This window comes from Saccopteryx leptura, chromosome 8, assembly GCF_036850995.1.
Source record: "Saccopteryx leptura isolate mSacLep1 chromosome 8, mSacLep1_pri_phased_curated, whole genome shotgun sequence".
In the NCBI taxonomy this organism is placed as follows: Eukaryota; Metazoa; Chordata; class Mammalia; order Chiroptera; family Emballonuridae; genus Saccopteryx; species Saccopteryx leptura.
In genome coordinates, this window is record NC_089510.1 from 20,474,649 (window position 1) to 20,496,595 (window position 21,947).

General features: G+C 32.5%; 1 protein-coding gene across 3 annotated transcripts in view; it reads left to right on the forward strand.

The window, feature by feature from the left end:
* Nucleotides 1-21,947, forward strand: part of CADM2 (cell adhesion molecule 2) — a 1,163,936-nt gene that overhangs the window by 1,059,428 nt on the left and 82,561 nt on the right. For 2 of the 3 annotated variants that reach the window (XM_066347042.1, XM_066347044.1), the window contains one exon: nucleotides 330-449. The exons of the other annotated variant lie outside the window; for it this stretch is intronic. In XM_066347042.1, coding sequence (XP_066203139.1) covers nucleotides 330-449 — 120 coding nt within the window. The remainder of the gene's footprint in view (nucleotides 1-329; nucleotides 450-21,947) is intronic. 3 annotated transcript variants of the gene reach the window in all.

Consider the following 21,947-nt stretch of genomic DNA (forward strand, 5'->3'; position numbering starts at 1 on the left):
ATGTACTTTGCTACTGCATGTCAAACTTTTTAAATGACTCAGCGAACCAATGAATTCTTGTCATTTTAAATTTCACTCTGAAGATGGCGAACAATCTGTTTGTTCTCAAATATTGCTCCAAGTTTTTACTTTGTATAGGAGCACGAAAAGAAAGTGAACCAAAAAATGACAAGAACGGTGAGGTACAGCCAGCTTTGTACCTTATAATCCGTTTAAGCTTGTTCAAGTTAAACCTAAGTAAGATCTATGTATTTATAATTTGAATCATTTGTGTTTCTCTTTTGTTTGCATGATATGATTTTGTTTTATATTTTCTTTCCACTCACCAGATGTTCCCAACACTTTGCTTCCCACTACTATCATCCCCTCCCTTACCACTGCAACAGTCACAACCACTGTAGCCATAGCAACCAGCCCAACCACATCTGCAACAACCAACAGCGTGAGAGGTACAGTATGCTTCTTTGTTATGGCCTAGAAACACATCAAATGGAGCTTTCAAGGTTGTTTTTTTTAAGGGTAGAAAAATTGAGATCCAATTTTTTTCTTAATCATAAGAACTAATTAAATCACTTAAATTACTATAAGTTAAGGTTGATGGGAATAGGATATAAGACAAATGACATATTTTACATTTTTAGTGTCACTTATGACTATGATGAAAATATTCCAGAGTATAAGTTTAAAATATATATGGAATTCTAAATATTGAGCAATTTAATATGTGAACATGGAACACTAATTTTTTTTTTACCTTGCCTTTTAAATTCTAATAAAGAAATAAGATGTTCAAGGATGCAGAGATAGCTTTTACTTCTTTAAGATTCTAATTTAATGTTATGAGTTCTTATTTCTCTGCAACCAGATTTAAATATCCAGTGTTGAATTGGTTCTAAAATTGACATAATTCATGATTTGTTATAAACTATATAAAAACATAGAACTGTTCAGTAAATAATCTACATATTATCCTAAAGTGATTTGCTGAATGAATCCACTTAGTCTGACAGAATGTTCTAAAATCAAATATTCCAGAGTTGTCCAAAATGATAGGAATTGATAATGGCTCCATGAGTCATTTCTGACATCAGTTTACTTATTTATTTTTAAATTTATTATTATTATTTTTTTATTCAGTGAGGGGCAGGGAGGAAGAGGCAAACTCCCACATGTACCCCAACCAGAATCCACCTGGCAAGCCCACTAAGGGGTGAAGCTCTGACCATCTGGGGCTTTGTTCCATTGCTGAGCAACCAAGTTCTTCTTAGCACCTGAGGCAGAGGGTATGGAGCCATCCCCAGACCCCAGAGCCAGCTTGCTCCAGTTGAGCTATGGCTGCAGGAAGGGAAAAGAAACAAAGAGAAAAGCAAGAGGGGGAAGGGTGGAGATGCAGATGAACACTTTTCCCATGTGCCTTGACTGGGAATCAAACCCGGGACATCCACATGCTGGGCTGATGCTCTACCACTGAGCCAACCAGCCAGGGTCTTTATCAGTTTATTAATAAGCATTTTGCCTCAAGGAAAGCAACATTTAAAGATATGAAAGTAATATTTAAGGACAAAAGAATAATTACATATGGTTCAAAATGTAAAAATTATTATTGAGCAGTCATAAAGTAATTATTAGATAATTTAATAGTTGTTTGAGTATATAACAGAAAAACACATTGTAAACTTTATTTCTGCATAAGCAATATTCAGAGAAAATTTTTCTTATTTAAGTCTGTCTTTTTCTAATTCTCATATGTGTTTTGTGTCATGATGGCTATACTAATATGTGTTAAACTTAACAATTTAACTTGAAATTATGGGACTTTGCATTAATATATATATATAATTAATGTTTTAACAACGGCAAGCTTAAAATTGTTTTTCTTCATTTATAAAGATTGTTCAATTATACTATTTTTCTTGAAATTTTTATTAATTCTCAAAGTTAAATTGAGTTTTTGGCTTTTACTTTACAGTTATCATAAGATTCTTCTCTTGTTTCAAAATATTTTTATTTTGCAATCGATTTCTAATAATCATTCAAATGTTATACAGTGTATAGGATTGATAGCTAAAGTTTGATAGTAGTATTAAGAATCTCTCAAAATACCTAGGCTTGTTTTAGGACTACTAAATAAATTGTATTTGAGTTAAATCTACAAGTGGGAAGAGTTTAAAGTTCTTTCTCATTGCAATTTACATTAAAATGGGATGAAAATAATAAAGATGGAGAAAAAGGTAAATAAGACTTTCTGAAATTATATAAAGTGCAATATATCTAAAGTTATACTTTGCTTTAATTTATCATTTTTGAAGATGTTTACAAACAAAAATTTAAATGAAATGTAATTATTCTATGCTAACAAAATCTCAGTGATAATATTATGTTCCAACTGATAGAAAAGGAGAGAGAAATCTTGATTCCAAATTTTATTTTGAAGACCTCCTTATAGACTATAATCAGTGATGCATTCCTTCTTCAACAAATATTTATTGAATACCTGCTATATATACATATATATACATATATATACCTGCTATATATTCATATATATATGGAACTGTGTCTGGTCCTAAAATTACAGAAATTAAAGGTGTTGAATCTAAAATCATTAACAATTAAATTAATGCATTTTGCCAAAAAATAACCAGTGTTTTTTAATTAGAAAACTATTTATATTCTTTATTCTGTAGTACATATGTATATATATGATGTGTGTATATATATATGATGTATATACTATATGATATATATATATATAACTAAGAAAAAAGTGTTTTATTTTAATGTGAAGTGTTTAACAACATTCTTTTATAATAGTTCACATGTATCTTGATATGTTACCTATAATTTTAACCAGCCTGTTAAAATGAAAGCAATATTGTACTTTTTTCAAGTAAGTTCTCTTACTTATATGTTTGCTAAGATGTTTTATAAACTTTATATCTATGGACTATATACATGGATTTTAAAAGTGCTAAAAGAATTAATCTCCTTCAAATGAACACACAAATAAACCTCAAAGAAACACACAGACACAGACACACACATACACACACACACACACACACACAGCATTTGCTCTCTTTTTACTGACCAGTTAAAAGAATATTTTTCAAATGGCAACAATGTTTATGGAAAGACATGTTAGTCAACCCATATTTTCTGTTTTCTATAGAAAAAAATAATAATGCTGACATTGAATGTTAGTTGAAGGCTTATTTTTCCTTCCTATCTTCAACAATTAAGGACTGAGGAAAGTCACCAAGGTCATTTGCGTGATTAATGTCTTCGTTCATAACTGAGGGAGCGGGAGATTCAGTCAGTACCTCAATATTGTTATGAAGTTTCTACTCATCCCTTCTAAGATACTATATAATTTTCCCTTATTTGTGTATTACTTATTAAATTAAAGTTTTCAGATGCAATTATATTTTAAATGGAATTTATTTATTTTAAATTAGTGAAAGATGTTTCAAAAATACGGTTTAAAAGGTAGATATCATAATAAGAATATATTTATTAAGAAAAGCTAAGAATGAAAGAGAACTAAATAGTTTCAGCTTAAAGATTTTTTAAAAAGTTTACATTTTGTCACTTTCTCTCATTCAATAATCTGAAGTATACTAACTATAATTAATTTTCCTGTCTGTCTAATTAATGACCACACATGAATCACTGCTCATGTCCCCATTGGCACTCTCACATCACTCTGACTATTGCTGAGTTTTCCACCCTAAGATATGATGGACAGTAATTTAAAATGAACTTATGAAATCATAGCTATGGCTATATTATAAATCAGGATGAAACAGAGCAAAGGAAACTAATCAAATTGTCACTCATAACCTAGAGAATTTGCACATCTCTTCAGTTAATACATGACATGGATCCCTTGTTAGAGGAAGATCTTCAGCCATATGAAAGAAAAGCTAGCAATTAGCAGTATCTAGTTAAAACAAGGTGTGAGAATACAGGAAAATGAGCAAACATGAGCAGTCCTGGGAAAGACAGAGAGTGAGCCCTGGAGACATCTTTGGTTGTGAAGTTTTGGTTTATCTGTATACAGGGTCTTGGGTCTTGGACAGTGAATGAAACTGAGCCTCAGAAGTTTCATTATAAATATGATAAACACTTAATAGAAGCACTTAATTCCCAGGTCCTCTTGACTGTTGTCTACCAAGTAGAGTTCTGGAAACATAATCAACACTTAGTGTATGACAAGATATCATTCAGTCCCTTTTTGTAGAACAAATGTGTTTACATGTAGTTGGATCATACAATTAATGAAGCGGTATATTTTTCTACAGTAATTATAGTTTTAATTCTGGCAGAATCCTTTGGTGTTAGTGTACTGATCACCACTTAATTACAAGCTTATATTAATTGATTACATAAAATAGATAAAAGATGTTATTAGAGTATATGGAACTTTATCCATCCATCTTTGAATTCAACAGCAGTTTATAAACTTTCCATGTTATAGTATTCTTGATATATATTATGTCAGTTTATCATATATAATATATAACATATAATAAAACATGAAACTTTTATAGATCTCTTCACAATTTTTATTACAAAAGATGATTGCTACAACATATTTTAATTTCTGCCTTTGGAAACTACAGGTTTTTGAGACTAGTAGTCTAATCAGCCCTACTATTCAATTTAGAAGGCATATGTACACCTGCTTATAAATGTTTGTGGAGTCTTACTAGGTCACTGTGATAAATTTTAATGAGTTAAATATGATCATTTATAAAATTGTATCAAGTGACCTAATGTGATTTTTAGTATTAATATTATTTTAGCATGGTGTGTTTAATTTGAAAACATTTTTTATTTTTATCATATTGTACTATATTCACTTCATAATGACTGTCATAATCTAGGAATCTTTAACAGTACCCTCATTTTCTAGATGATAAAATAGGTATTAAAAATTAAGGAAACATATGCAATACATAGTGATATATATCAATGGCTATGTCTATTTTTCATGATTTTAATTATGATTTACAATTCTAACTTTTATATTTATCAGGACAGAAAAATTAAACTCTTAATTGCTATCTGTTTTAATCTCTGCAAGACTGTAAATTATCCTAAATGTAATAGATATAAAGAAAAGACTATTAATATTTTCAAATACTTCATGCATTTCAATAATTCATATGCGGGGGGAATCCTAAAAGTGACGATTAAATTATTTATATAACCTTTGTAAAACTCCAAATGAATCATTGCATCAATTATAAACTTGGTTTCACATTGGACTTTGAAATGGTAAAAAGAACTTTATATTAATGAAATTACATAACTTATGTAGTAATCTAAACCAATTTATAAGTTATAATGAGCTTAATCACAATGGAACCTTATTCAGAATGGTACTGTAAAACAAAACCAAAGAAATTTTTTTTAATTTAGAAATTAACCATTATCAGACATCTGCAACCAAAGCAATAATGACTAACCTCATAAAATTTAGGAACAAATGCTTTTGTGTTGGTCCAAAGCTATTGATAATGATGCCCTTGGTTAGTAATGCCCGAGATACTCACCTAGGCTTCTATTACTTGTAGGAGATCCAAAAACATTTCCATCACTGGGGCCAATATTATGGCTGAACCAGCCCTTGTGATTCTTATTATGATTACAGGATGCACGTCAGCAAGAACCCATCAAGGAACATTGATGAACAAAATTTATTACTCACCAGTATTGGAGAACCACACAGTAAGGAGATAGGTAGAAAGAGAGAGATCAAGCAAGTGCACAGACCTGGGACTCTGTCTTTATTAGGGTCCAAGGGTGGAGCGTTTAGAGTTTTCTGGGTTCACTTTTTACGGGCAAATTTAAAGCGAAAGAATAAGATCAGGAATTAAGGTGCAGGAAGGGAGGAGTGAAGTTACTCAAAGGCATCGGACTTTCTGACGACTGAACTTGACAGGTGGGGCAGTCTAGTCTTTCTTTGTCTGGTTATTTTGCCTGTCGCTGTATCACACTGCTGGCAATTCTTATTCAGCATGAATGTCTTTTGAAATGGATTCCTTGTCAAGCAAAAAGATTGTTTTCGAGCACTTATACTACAGGGACTCAATTCTTCACAATTAAATCACACAGTAATATTGTTAGTTAAGTTACAAAATGTAATATTAAATAAAATATTTAAAAGCATCCATGTAGAAAAAGATGAATTATAGCATATATCTAAAATGAATCCAGCTTGTCTAGAATTCTAGGGCCACAATTTTTAGCTCATATGCTGCTATAGTAGTTTTAAATCATGTGAATCATAAAATTTAATTACTTAACTGTAAATAATGTAAGGACTTATTTTACCATTAAGTATAATCCTAAAACATTACTGTTTGAAAGATCTTAATATATAACTACTTTCCATATCTATAGATTTTTTTTGAGTCTGAGTGACTTGAAAAAAGAAATCATGTACACAAAGTGAAGCTATAGCAAATGAACAGTTGCTGCAGTATTTCCTTTGTGCCAACATAGAGAAATGTAGGTGGATTGTAAAATTCTACTCCTTTAATATGGGCGTTTTAAATTAACTACAACTGCCCACAATGTTGATTATGAAATAGTATTTTATATTCAGATTCCTTTATATCAATTGTGTTTTTATTTATTTGGTTTCAAAATACAATATGCTAAAGTAAAAAAAAAAAAAAACAACACAAATCACATACACATTCACTTCAAACCACTGTCTGAGGCATCTATTAATTTAGGTTAAAAAGCAATAATTAATCTGGATTGTGCTTCTGTTCTATATTTCCTTCATGTCAGAAGAAACTCCAGACTATCTTAATTTTAATTTTATTTGGTTTCATCACTGTGTTTTCTGCTTTCCTATTGAATTAGGTACTTTAAAAATAGAATACAAGGCGATAAAGAAGTATTTATCAGAGTAAAAGATAAAGTCACACAGAAAGAATGAATGGAGTAAAGTCATGTTGGCTGAAAGTTAGTGACTATAAAAACCCTCAAATAGAGCATTTACATTTGTAAAATATATCATCTTGACACAGTTAAATCTGAATGTGTGCAAATCGAGAAAGTTGTTTATGAGCTTATGAGTGTTTAGCTATTAAAAATCTTTCTGGTTTTATTGGTGGTAATAAAACACATTTGCATGGTGTTGAAAGATTTTAAAAATTAAGTGTCAATATGTTGGGTTGTTTTTTTTTTTTTCATTTGACAAAAATCAAGCAATAATTTAGTCTCCAGATGGTCCATGTAAAGAGACCTGCTTATCTGCAAAAAGACAGGTTTCCACATTTAGGCTGTAATTATAGCTAAATTTCCATTAGTCTTCTAAAAAAATATAATTATTATATGGAGTTGACTTGGTTTTAAAATTAAATATATGAAAATAGGATACTAAAAAAGGTTTCTTACTTGGAAAGAACAAGCAACGCATATGTTCTGTGGCTTCAGGCACTTGCAATCTTGTTTTTTTATTGTTATAAGAAAGATTTTTATTATTATTATTAATTTTAATGGGGTGACATAGATCAATCAGGGTACATAGGTTCAGAGAAAACATCTCCAGGTTATTTCAACATTTGATCACATTGCATACCCATCACCCAGAGTCAAACCATCTTCCGTCACCTTCTATCTGGTTTTCTTTGTGTCTCTCCCCTGCCCTCACCTCCCCCCTCCCCTACCCCCCTTCCCCCCTCCTGGTAACCACTAAGGACTATATGATTCCATACATAGGTGGGACATAAAAATGAGACTCAGGGACATGGGCAAGAGTGTGGTGCAATCTTGCTTAATACTGTGTTGTTAAAGCTAAAAGGAGTAACTACAGACTGGACATGAGTAGGTTTGTGGAGTGGGGTTCTTGATCTTTTAATCAGCTATGGACCCAGGCATTTAAACGTTGAGTTGGTTTTAGATTAGGTTATTCTCAAATAATATGGAATGCTAAAGTTGTTCTTTCTCCACTAGTAGGTATTGTTTGGAATAAGAATACACATCACTTGTTAGGAAGTTGAACTCTGAAAATTTTGAAAATCTTTAAATATTTACATATTTCTATGGCATTTAGGAAATACTAAAAGAAAACTGGTATTCATATTTTTTTTGAATACCACCTATTATGGAAAGCAGAACGCTTAGGTTCTATTCTGTTTCCTAAGGACACTCTGGTGGCTTGTGCAATTTAAAGCATCAAACATTTTTAAGAGCTTCATGTTAAGGTGGTTTATTTATTCAACTCAGGTCAACTGAACCAGAAACTGTTGTTCTATTAGTTTACATTTTTCCTAAAGGAAGCAGTCTACTAATACTGTTTTCTACTTCTACAAATGTAGGGGTATTTTCATTGATTTTATGTTAATAATACTAGATTTGATATAATTTAATAATATATACATTTCCTGTAAAAACAACCTCCAAAAAAGAAAAGAAATGTTCCCTAGTATACTATGTGTCATATTCTTTAATTCATCTGATATAATATGAATATTATATATAAATATTAGATTAAAAATTTTCCCTAATTATATTATTTCAGAAAGCCTATCACTTATAAAATATCAAGATTAATGAATTACTTATTATGAGGATGGTACTCTGTTTTAAATTTTTGAAACAGCCTGCATATATAAATATACATATTTCTAGAACATCTTTAAAATTATTTTTAAAATCATTAATAAACTGAACTGGCTGTATCTTTCTCACTAACCAATGAATTACATTTATGAGCCTTGCCTTTGAAGCTGAGAAGATTGCCGGCTCTGCTCTTGCTTCCTTGATACTGACATGAAAACCACAGTTAATAGCCTCCCATGTAAGCGTGGTGAAACACCGCATTGATACTAATTAAACCAACTTTGGGATAGAGGGGACCTTGACTTTAAAGGGAACTTTCTGCCAGGACAATAAATAAGAGCAAATGCCACAAAGCATAATTTCTGAGAATCATCTAATATAATCTATTAACTTGGAGGAGTGGGTAGATTTGCAGTAAGTGCTTAGATCACTGTAATATTTTAAAATATCGCTTGCTTCAATAATATTGTAGTTTCCTGTTTTTCTAGGTTCCATCTAACCTCCCCATTAGCTTTGTACGCATTTAAATTAACCTGTGGCAGGAAAATTACTAGCTAGTTGATGCGAAGTCGGCATAAGGCAAACGCAAGGCAAGGAGACGTATTTTTCCGAATGACCTCTCAAATATGTTCATAATATTTGTACAGTTTTAGTATCAGAACTGCTTGTGCTCAAGCAGTAGTAACACTGACTTTTAAGGAAAGAAATGCCTTTATAAAATGATTAAGAGAAATGACTAGGAAAAAAAGAAATTGTCCCTGTAAGTACACAGGCTGACGCTATTGCAAGAAAACCTTTCAAAAACAATGATTTGTAGCAGTTCCACACTTAAAATAATTTCAGTTCAGTTAGGTTAAAAGAGATGCAATAATGTTACTATAAATGCTAACCAGCAAGTAAGAACAAAAATAAAACTTTCTTTGCCAATGCTGTTTAAAGAATTGCATTAGTGTAAAGGGAATTTTATTTCAAAGTGTTCAGTAAAATGCACAAAAATACCTCATTTAAGTCCAGTTATTTTTCATTTTAGAAAAAGAAATAAACTCAAATATTCCCAGGGCTATTTTGTTTAATCCACGAGTAAGCAAAGAATGCTAATCAATGAGTGTTTAAATTAGAAAGAAAAAAGCAAATTTGAACTAACTTGAATTTAATTAGCTTCATTGAGAAGTATATTTTTTTCAAAAATGTGTGAACCAATGTTGATGTCTGAGTACCAGGTTCCATAGTAAAGAAGCATGATGCTCTTTTTAATTTTTTTAAGTGAGAGGAGTGGAGATAGTGAGACAGAACTCCAGCAGGCGCTCTGACCAGGATCCACCAGGCAACTTCAGTCTGGGGCTGATGCTCAAATCATTGAGCAATGTTTAGCACCTGACGCTGACACACTGGGACCAACTGAGCTATCCTCAGCAACTGGGGCAGATGCTCCAATCAGTGGAGCCACTGGATGCAGGCGAGGGAGAGGGAGAGAAAGGGAGAGGGAGAAGGGAGATAACCTTGAGTAGTTGTGTGAAACTGGGTCAATAACGATAGTCTTGATGCATTTATTTTCTCCTTGATGTCAGATTCACTAAACATTTTTTCCTTAGTTTAGATACACATATCAGTGGGAACTGATGGCAGTGTCAAAGCATTGTAGCTATAGACTTTTTAATGAGATTTTCACGGAAGTATAGGCTGAGACTGTGGAACTCAGTCGGGCTGAGCAACAGGAAAGACTACTCCCAACAGCAATGTACTTTATCAGCATTGGATCCGAAGGCAATGCATGGGTTATCCCAGTCAGAGAAAGACGAGACAAAAAAGGGGTGGCTTGAAAAAAGCAGCAGTCAAAGAAGGACACAACCAACATCCAAACTTAAATCAAGTGGGAACATTGAGGGACAAAGGATCAATATTGGGCCTCTTTCTTCTCCTGTCCGCCAAAAACTTTCCATTAACTGAATCCAACTGAAACTCAGACATCAAGGAATCTGGATGAAGAGAGAACTCAGTCTCTCTGAGCACAGAGCAAGGCAAAAATAAATAAATAAATAAAGATGGAGGATGGTTTTGGGGACTAAAGAGAAAATGAACAGAAGATACATATGTGTTTAGAATGTCATCTGATTTGTTTAAAATGTTATTGAATTTAATCACTAAAAGTGATTAGATGATAGATTTTATTTTAGTTTTGGAGTTTTTCCTTAATATACATATTATAAGTCTATGATAGAAAACTAGTAATGAAGTTAGTAATGGTGGTAATAAAGCAATTCATTTGAATATATATTTTCCCTATAAGGCAACAATTGAAAAGAGACAAAAATTCTAGATGGTAGAGGGCAAATTGTGGAGCATGATAAAGCTGGCTTTGTTATTATATTTTTTAAAATCTTTAAAAATCTATTTTTATTTTTATTAAATATCCTGATTTCCAAAAAGATAATCATTTGAATCTTGATGTAAAGAATACCCATCTATTTCATTAAGTAGTGAGAGATTACTCACTTGAAATATTCTCAAATATATTTGTATGGAGTCAAACTACATCTTTTATTTCAATTAAATACTTTGAAAATTTTGATTCCAGGGACAAGGAAGCTCCCAAAATGAGTCAACCATAAGCTAATAATGAACTGATATATGTATATGCCTTATTAACTTCATATTAAAGGAATTTTAGTGTCACATAGACAAACGATTTTCCATCTTGAGATAACAGCTTTCCAGAAAAGAAAATCGTTTTCTTTAAAGAACATTTTAGATACAGCAATCACACTCTTTAATATGTAACGCACTCTATCAGTCTTTCATGTTTTTAAGGTATGTGTATATCATTGATTCACTTAAGTTGGTAAAACAGAAACAATTCAGCTTGTTTTCATTCTGAAATATACCTGTTTGTCTATGCTACTCCTTGTGTTCCTCTGTGTTTTACCACTGACAGGCCAGAAAGTTTTGTTATGAGTGGGATTTTAGAATAGTTTTTAAAAGACAAAGAATACAAGCCTAATTTTTCTCACATTTCTAGGTAATCCATTCTGTAGTTTGACAGTTGCAAATTGAGCAGTTCACCTCAAAATGCTATTTTAGGGAACTAAAAACAAATTCTCATATGCTTTTCTCATAGTTCTGCCAGATACGTTCCAATTTAAGTTCAAGTCAAAATAAAAAAAAAATGCAAATGAGAAGGAAGTTCTGTCATATAAAGGTCTTTAATTTAATCAATATTTGACAATATATGAATGTAGGATTTTTTTATGGTAATATATCAATGTGAAATTTTTAAAGTATCTTTTTAAATGACATGGTATTAATAAATACTAAAAATAGAATCCAACATGTTCTCATTCTTTCACTGGGCTAATAAGAAATACCATACCTGGACTCAGGACTCAGCAGGAGGTAGTAAAAGTATTGCTGAGGGCAGGATATGGGGTGTCATCTTTATTCCACCTCTGGACATGTGATCTGAGGAAGGCGATCTATCTCTCTGGACTCTAGTCAGCTATGTGAATTCCAGTGTGTTTCTCAATTTTGAATTCTATGAGACTTGATCTGCCTATCAGAGTCCTTCACCAAGATTTCAGGAACCAGTATAGATTCTGGTGTTTTTCAATCAGAACTGATGGATAAAATCTCTCTGCCATTTGACATTATTTGAATACATTTTAAAACATAATTTCCACACTTCCAACTTATTTATGTTTGACTATTCTGAGAAGCCAAGAGATTAAAAATGAATTATTAGACTCTAACCACGTAATCTGACCTTTGGGTCACTGTTTCCTAGCCATATGTCCATCTCTTCTTCCATCATTGCCGTGTTCACATTCATTTCTCTCTAGTGCTTTCTCTTCCAAACCTTTATGTACCAAAAAAAAAAAAAAAAATGAGTCTAGCTGTAAAATTCCCAACCTCAGTATGTTGGTAAAATAAATACTGAACCCCAGCTGTGATGGCCACACAGCTAAAGTACGTATATGGTCCACTCTCAGAGTTCTGTAATTGAAGCCAAGACTCTGCTGATCAACCACTTCATAGCAACATCCACAGCTTCAACCAATTTACCGATACTGTTTAATTTGAAATTTAAGACAGATCCATTTTGATTGAACTAAAACGGTTATAGAAAAACAAAATGGTAAAGAAAATGGCTTCTAAATCATATCATCTTAGTCCTTCTTTCCACTTTGTCATGGATAAGGTTTCTGACCTCCTTAAACTCTGTGCCTCTGTTTTCAGATTAAAAATGTACAGGTAATAAAAATAGTTTTTGTAGTAGAATGTAGTTTTTAAAATAAAATATATTTATATATTTAAAATATATATTGTGCCTGACCTTTGGTGGCGCAGTGGATAAAGCGTCGACGTGGAAATGCTGAGGTCGCCGGTTCGAAACCCTGGGCTTGCCTGGTCAAGGCACATATGGGAGTTGATGCTTCCAGCTCCTCCCCCTTCTCTCTCACTGTCTCTCTCTCCTCTCTCTCTCTCTCTCCTCTCTAAAAATGAATAAATAAATAAAAAATTAAAAAAAAATAAAATATATAAAGACACGCTTAAAAAAGTCTTGCTCACAGTATTTACTGTATCTCCCCATGTATAATATGCACCCTTTTTCTAAAAATTTGGGGTCTAAAAATTGGGTGCGTCTTATACAGGGGTTGTGGCATTTCAAGTGCCATAGATGGAACTGAGGACAAGGCAATATATGAAGACAGTGATTTGTCATCAGACACAGATGAGGACAAGCTAATGGATGGGACTTTTGACAGTGATGAGAAGTTGTATGAATTTTAGGATGAATAAAACTTCAGTTCAATAAAAGTAAGGTTCATCTTATACATGGGAGCATCTTATAATTGAGGAAATATTTAATGTGCTAGTTTTTGTAATAATAATTTTCTTAACACCTAAAAATATAGGATAAAATGACCATTCTTTAGTGAATATCAATGAGTTTAACTGGTAATTGCTAGCGGAAGGCTACAGACATGAAACTAGACCATTCTCAAATTAAGTAACTCCTCTTTAAAATCGAGAACTTAAGGATTTTCCATGTGATTTAAATGACTAGGATAAAAGTCTTATTGAAATTTCTAATTATTCAGTTCAATCAGATTAATTATTTAAAAAGGTAAAATTTTAAACAAAATTCACATATTTTGTAATAATTCCTTAACCAAATAATAAGCACTTACAAGGTCTCCACTATCATAAATATCCAGTTTGGATTCCAGGGGCATGATAAGAAATTATATGTGAAGTTCCAGTTTTCTACCTGTAAAATGGTTATATTAATTTATTTAAAGGGTTATTCTAAGCATCAAAACAAGTATTGATTCAGATTTTTTGTCATGTCATAATATAGATTTATATATATATATATATATATATATGAGAGCCATTATTATAACATATATTTGAGATATACCACTTTTTTTAAATTTGGCCTGGTTAATGTCAAATGACTCCACTTTGATGTCAAAATATTATTATTATTTATTATTAATTAGTGCAACTTAATATTCATATTTAATATATTTACTTAATAAACCACTTTGCTCAAAACTACCCATTATTAAATTCAATTGATTAAAATATATTTAAACTCTTCTAGTACATTGAATAACTATATAAAATGTATGGGAGGTTACCTAAACACAGTTAAGACTTGGTAGGCATCTCATTGATTAGTCATATTTTAAAATGTCTTAGTATCCCAGTAATTTTTAAAACTCTTCTATACTTCTCATTTTAAATAAATTCATCACAGATAATTTAGTTGTAAAATGTTAAGCAAAAGACAATAATATTTATCCCTATTCCATATTCTTGAGATTCTTACATTTAGAAATATTATCCTAGAGATTTTATTTTGACTATATGTATGTGTACTGTTTATACAAAAAAAATCATTGATGCAAAGTAATATTTTATATTTTATCATTTTTATATAATGAATATCTCCTTAAGTTAGTATAATAATTTACTTTTTATGTTTTCTTGAGTTTTAATGACCTTTAAATAAGAAAGGACTAAAATAAGTGAGTCATTTTCTTTTTCCAAATTTATAAGAATTATAATTTCCTAATAAATTTTTCAATTTAACTATGGTGAACATTTAAAGTATAGAGAAATTGTGGTTCAAGGTGTATATTAAAAATAAAAGAAAGACAATTACTGTTGTAATTATTTAAAGTCCAAGACAATTAAGAGATCCAATGAACATTGTGGTAAAATAGTGTTTTACCTATTTATTCAGTGAAGTAACTTAATCAAAATTTCATATTTTTACACGGTCTAAATATATTTATTTTCTAAAGTTATTCTTTTTTAGTTACACTAGTGTTGATTTTAAAATAAAATGAGATGTCTGCATTACTATTATCATGACACACAAATCGTATAAATGATCTTATACCTAATATTAAATCATATAACACTTTTCCTTGCTTAAGTAACACTCAGGATAACATAGTGATATATTTTATATATTGATCTCATGCAAAGTTTAATTACCGTAATATCCCAGAGTGATTTTTAAAGTTATTTGGAAATTTTAAAATTGTAGAATTATGGAATGATAGAAACACCTTGAGGACCATGGAGCCTATCTCTCCCCCATTTGCTAGATAAGGAAATTGAATCCCAAAGAAAAGAACAGATTAATGACCATACATTATTTGATGCCATAACAAAGCCTAAAACCGTATTCTTTAAATCATTTTATTTACCTTCCACAATGACCCATGATGGATATTATTTTCCTGTACACAGTGATATTGGTTGACAATTATAATTATAAATACAGTCCACATTACAGGATTTAGGAAGAGGAAATGGGGGGAAAACAGACCTTTAAATAATAAAATATAATAAGATCTTATGCATCTGAAATACCTTAATGCTATAAAATAGAACTAAGGAAAATTAAAATGTAAGAATCTCTATTATTTAAAACAGTGCCACTAAGAATCATTGATCATTAAACCTACACAGTCCTTTCAGAGTGAGTTTTCACTGCTTCTTTTCACTAAAGATCATAGTTTTAAAATTAGAACTAAAATTCATAAACACATCATTCTACTTACTACAGTGTGTCTTTCCAGCAGAACAACAGTTAATTTAGAAAAGCAAATCAAGTAAAAATAATATGACAGCCCTAAATTTTTAAAACACCTGTAAATGTGCAGGGGCCTTGCTAATATTATTTTTTTAGAAATACATAAATAACAGACTCAATCTGTTAAAAATTTTATTGTTCTGAAATATTCTGAGAAACTTTATAATTCTCCTTCATGAAACTCATAAAAAATGTATACATAATTTTCTATATATCCCTACTCCAACCTGATGGGAAGTTCATTTTTAAAGCTGGGATTAGTTGTTGGGATTAGTTATTTTGCTGAATTTTCCTGAACACTTAGCTTTAGCAATTCATTAGTTAAATCTTAAAACAAAAATAAAGGATTTCTAAGTGGAATACCTCTGAAAATCTGGTCCTTACACTTCTTGATTATTCTTATTATTTTTAATAACTTTCTCTCCTACCTCATTCTAATCCTGAGTGTTTCGTTTTATTACCGGACGTCTGAGTGATACAACAGTCAGCGTGGAACTGTAACTGTTTTGTCTCTCTTCCATAAACATTTCTCTAGACTCTATCCAAGGTCAAGGCTCTCACTTTCTTTCTCCATGCAGTTTAGCTTCAAAATCAAAGTGTTTTATTTAAAATATACCTGAATGTTTAGGTGTTCAAAAACTAAAAGAAATCACTTTGAAAGGCTAATCTATGAGATACAAAGAAGTTCAAACAACATAAACAAAATTATCTGAGTAAAGAGTTTATTAGAGCCTCCAGTATGAACTCTCAGTGAAAAGTCATTCTATTATTTGCATAACTATAACTTAATTTTGTTATTAAAACCATTAAATTTAACAATATCATCTTGATTATTTATTCATAATCTATAAACTGGGGGTCATAACTATGGTTATGGGAACTGTTTGGAAATTGTAAGGTACTAAAAATATGTTTCTTACCATGTTTCTATTATTTTAAATCTTTTCTCAAGCTACTACTGCCTGGGAACCAATTATACACACACACACACACACACATGTGTGTGTGTGTGTTTCTGTGTGTGTGTGTATTTTGTATTTTGTTTCCAAAGTGAGAAGTGGGGAGGCAGACAGACTCCCACACCTGTCATGCCCACAAGGGAGTGATGCTCTGCCCATCTGGGGTGTTGCTCTATTGCAACCAGAGCCATTCTAGCATCTGAAGCGGAGGCCATGGAGCCATCCTCAGCACCCAGGCCAACTTTGCTTTAATAGAGCCTTGGCTGCGGGAGGAGAAGAGAGACAGAGAGGAAGACGAGGGGGAAGGGTGTAGACACAGATGGGCCCTTCTTTTGTGTGCCTGGGCCAGGGAATCAAACCCAGAACATCCACATACCAGGCCATCACTTTATTACTGAACTAACCAGCCAGGGTGGAACCAATTATATTTTTTAATGGGGAAAATAAAAATGTTAATATACAAAAAGAATCCCAAATAAAAAAAATAATTTCTTTTTAAAAAAAGAGCTATTTTAAAATAATTGAATCAATCCAACTTTTATCCCACTTGTATTTTGTTAATATTATGTCATTTTTGTAACTGTACAGTGGGAATATAATAATGTAATATGGAGAAAATGCACTAAGCATTCAGTATGCTAAATGCAAGGTCCATCTTTTATTGAGAAAGACCACCTAACCAAAAAGAAGAGAAGCAAATTATAAGAGGCATTGTTTTTAACACTGATCCCAACAGATAGAGATAGCATTAGCATAATTAAACTACTTAAGAACTGAGAATAGAGAGGCATAGATGCACAGTGTTAAATGTAGCCTATATATTTTTCATTTAATTCTTGTAAAACTTCTGTTTTTATGCCATGGTAAAAAAAAATAGGATTACAGCTTAGGTTTTATTATTTCTGCAGCTAATTTTTTTAAATTTTCACACTTTTATGACATTCCTGACAGGTACAATTTTACCCTCTATATGAACCTGGGTAATAGGGCTTTCCTAGTTCCTTCAATACTGTTTTTGTCTGAAAGATATGTATCTTCAAACACAACTATGAATTGGATATGTAAAGAAGGAAAAAACAGCATGTACAAAATATATAAAGAAAGCATTACTCACTCAGTTGGTTAAAATTAAACATAACAGAGATGTAATAATAAAAAATAAATCTTCATATAGTCATTCATGCATTTATTGATTCAGTAAGTAGTTATTCTATCAAGGGAGCAAATTATAAGAAATTTAGTAGGCCTGACTTATTCAGGAGGTAATGAGAAATAATTAAAGTTAAATGATGAAAATTTAGATTAGGCTTTGCAAGATCACTCTGAAGTGTCATGATGAATGAAAGATTGAGAGAGACAGGAATGACAGTTAGCCATTGAAGCTCTCTAGGTAATTGATGAGGAGGATTTGCACAAGGGCAGTAGCCAAAGGCATAAGAAAAAGAAAATAGTTCCAGAAATTTAAAAAGTAAAACTGACAGATTTTGTAAGTAATTAGGTAAGAGATTTCAGTTTAAAGAGTAATACCAAAGAACGGCCTCCAGGATTTTAGTTTGAGTTCCAGGGTGTTTGATGCATTTTATCAATATAAAGAATATAAGAGGTATAAGTTTTAGGGGGTAAATTATAGATTCCATTTTATACAAGTAGCAGTTAAAATACCTCCACAACAATAAACTGATGTTTAATAACTAGGCCACAGAATATATCATCCAGGATAAAAGTATAGCTTTTTTTGACTGACATTCTATAGATGAAGGGTAAGCTATAAAAGAAAATACAATTTTAATGAAATGTATAAATTAAGAAAAAGAGAATCCCAAAGTATATACTCAAGAATCTTTTTTAAAACTCATCCAACGGTTATGCTGAGGAATGCAAAAGTGTAAGGTGTGGTCAGAGTGGTGAAATGACAGACAATAAAGGAGTTGTCACATGAGTCTAGAATGGAAAAGTCTTAGGAATTATAGGAGGTCTATGGTGTTAGATATCTCAGAGAGGCCGCGTATGAAAAAATGTGAAAAGTATTTATTGATCTTTCTACAGGTAGTATTTGATAAATTAAGAATAAGCAGTTTTAATGAAATGTGTGGATAAAAGTCAGACTACAGGACTTGAGAAATGAATGAAAAGTAAATATTGAATAGATAGTTAAATATAAATTTCTGGAGCTTAAACTAGTTATTGCTGTTCAGAATTTGTGAAGCCCAAACTGAGATCATGCAGGGAGAGTGTATAACGAACAGAAAACTCAGTCTTTCACTGAACTTGGAGATCATGAAGGTGTAAGTACAAATGTACAATGTTTTTCTGATCAATTTCAGCTTTCTGAATAGTGCTTTATTATAAATGGATGTACAGATCCTTTGAAGAAAAAATGGCATTGGAATCTGCAAGTATAGTAAAGGAAGAGATCAGGGTTCAAGAAAGTAATGCTCTCCAATCTTAAAAGGAGAATATAGACTTGAAAAACACAATAAACTTAATAAGAGAAGCAAAGAGGAGTACAAGTTCTAGAAAATTGTGTTTTGTTGCGAGATAATATGATATCAGGATTAAAAATTCTGAGGTGGAAAACTTCTAGGTGGCTCAGAGGGTGGCCCCGTGCGTGGTTCACCCACCTGCTGTGATATCAGAATGAGAAAAGTTTTTTAAATGACCAAATAAAGGTTAAACTAGAATTTAATAATAATAGGATTTACAAGTCTGGAATAACAAATTTGGAGTCACTGGTATACAGTTGTTGATGTTTTAATGTCTTTTTCATTTTGATATTGAAATTTCCCAGGATCATTATAGGATTTAAGTTGGAGGATGAAATTTTGAACTTGAAAGAAAAAATTAATTTAAAAAAAATTGAAAGATTTATCAGTGAGAACTCTTTTTCGGAAACAGATATGAGTAGATGGTATCATGAGGCACCAAGGATAGAATGATTCTAAAATGTTAATGGCTCTTGGATTCCTTTTTTTCAATGCAGAGGACATCCTTGTTAATGCCAAAGTACCTGAGATAATTAATTATTAATCACATGAGCGTGGATGCAAAGTAAAGGGATGGATAAATATAAGGGATAAATTTCATCAAGCCTGTATCTACCTGGTGAGCTGCCAATATACCCTTCCACAGTTTAATGATCAAACTCTTGAGTCAACAAGAACCAGTCTGCTCTCCATTGTTCTAAATTAACATGAGATTCATATTATTTGATCTTCCCTTTCAGTAATGCAATTTTGACACTGCACTATTTGTTAACACACTGTTTTCACAGAGTAAAAAGTCATTATGCTTTCTTAAGAACAATCATGATTCCACTGTGCATGCTGGAAGTAGGTGCTACACAAGTCCCTCCAATTAATTCCGGTTGTTGTGAAAGGTTTCATTTACTTAGTTGGAGATCATCCCTCAGAGCGTTGTCAAGTTTGCATGTCAGAGTCTCCTGGGGATCTTTCTAAAGTTAAGCTTTCTTGACTTTATTTTTAATATAACCCCTAGAGATTCTGATTAACAGGTCTAAGGTTGACTAATAGAATCTATGGTTTTTAATGCGCTCTGGAATGAAAAGATTTAGAAACTATTAGTGCAAAGTTGGTTCATAAATGGGACATTTAAAAAGTGTGTTTTGGCCCTGGCCAGTTGGCTCAGCGGTAGAGGGTCGGCCTGGCGTGCGGGGGACCCGGGTTCGATTCCCGGCCAGGGCACATAGGAGAAGTGCCCATTTGCTTCTCCACCCCCCCCTCCTTCCTCTCTGTCTCTCTCTTCCCCTCCCGCAGCCAAGGCTCCATTGGAGCAAAGATGGCCCGGTCGCTGGGGATGGCTCCTTGGCCTCTGCCCCAGGCGCTAGAGTGGCTCTGGTCACGGCAGAGCGACGCCCCAGAGGGGCAGAGCATCGCCCCCTGGTGGGCAGAGCGTCGCCCCTGGTGGGAGTGCCGGGTGGATCCCGGTCGGACGCATTCGGGAGTCTGTCTGACTGTCTCTCCACATTTCCAGCTTCAGAAAAATACAAAAAAAAAAAAAAAGTGTGTTTCAAAGTTTCGTAATTTATTCTCAGAGTTTCCATTTCCAGTAAGTTTAACAAATACCTTGTTCTCACCCATTTGTTGCAATAGACTTTCTAGTTATCATTTGCCATCACATTTATGACACAGTTGTTTAATGTGAGAAAATTAAAATGCTGTTTGAAAAAAATAAGGTTTAAAGCAATATATTATTCTTTTTTTAATACAAGTTATTCTTTTTTAATTTTTTTAATTATTTATTCATTCATTTTATAAATGAGTGAGAAAGAGAGAGAGAAGGAGAGAGAGAGAGAGAGAGAGAGAGGAGAGAGTAAGGGGGGAGGAGCAGGAAGCTTCAACTGCCATACATGCCTTAGACCAGGAAAGCCAAGGGTTTTTTTGTTTTTTTTTTTATTTTATTATTATTATTTTAATTTTTTAAAATTTATTTATTTATTCATTTTAGAGAGGAGAGGGAGAGATAGAGAGAGAGAGAGAGGAGAAACAGAGAGAGAGAAGAGGGGGAGGAGCTGGAAGCATCAACTCCCATATGTGCCTTGACCAGGCAAGCCCAGGGTTTTGAACCGGCGACCTCAGCATTTCCAGGTCGACGCTTTATCCACTGCACCACCACAGGCCAGACACAGGTTATTCTTTATCCCTCTTTTCTACCCCAAACCACTGTAAAAAAGATCATTCTTCATTCTCTCTGAGAGTACTTGCTTAGTAAACAGCCTTAGGAGATAGTGATAGAATCTCCCTGCTTTGTAGAAGACAGTTTTACTGTTCAGTTTAATAAAGATAACGTCTCCCTCTGGGGCAGACGGCAAATGTGGGGCAAGTTCTCTTGCAGTCCATTATAGAAGATGGGGTATCTCTCACCTCGGGGGCTCCTTAGCTGATGCCCCCATGGAACTTGAAGTGTAAGGGGAAGAACTGCAAACTGAAGCTCATGCCAGTTTCCCTATGATAATAACTTACTTTGTCTCTAACCCGAGTCTTATGTCTTCTTCCTGCATCTCTGAAACTGTGGCAGATTAATTTGCTAGCCTGTAAGTGGTGTAAAATCCGAGAATATTTACATTTTTTTACACATCTGTAAATAAAAATTTAGGACAGTTACCACGTAGCATTTCTGTGATTATAATGTTGCTGTGCATATGAGATAATAAATGTAAAGTGTTTACAATAATGCCTGTTCTGTATGAAATAATTTTAAAAATAGTTATCTACTAATAAATAGTACTAGTATTATAGCTGTAAAAATACCTTCCTCTCTGCATTACTCACAAG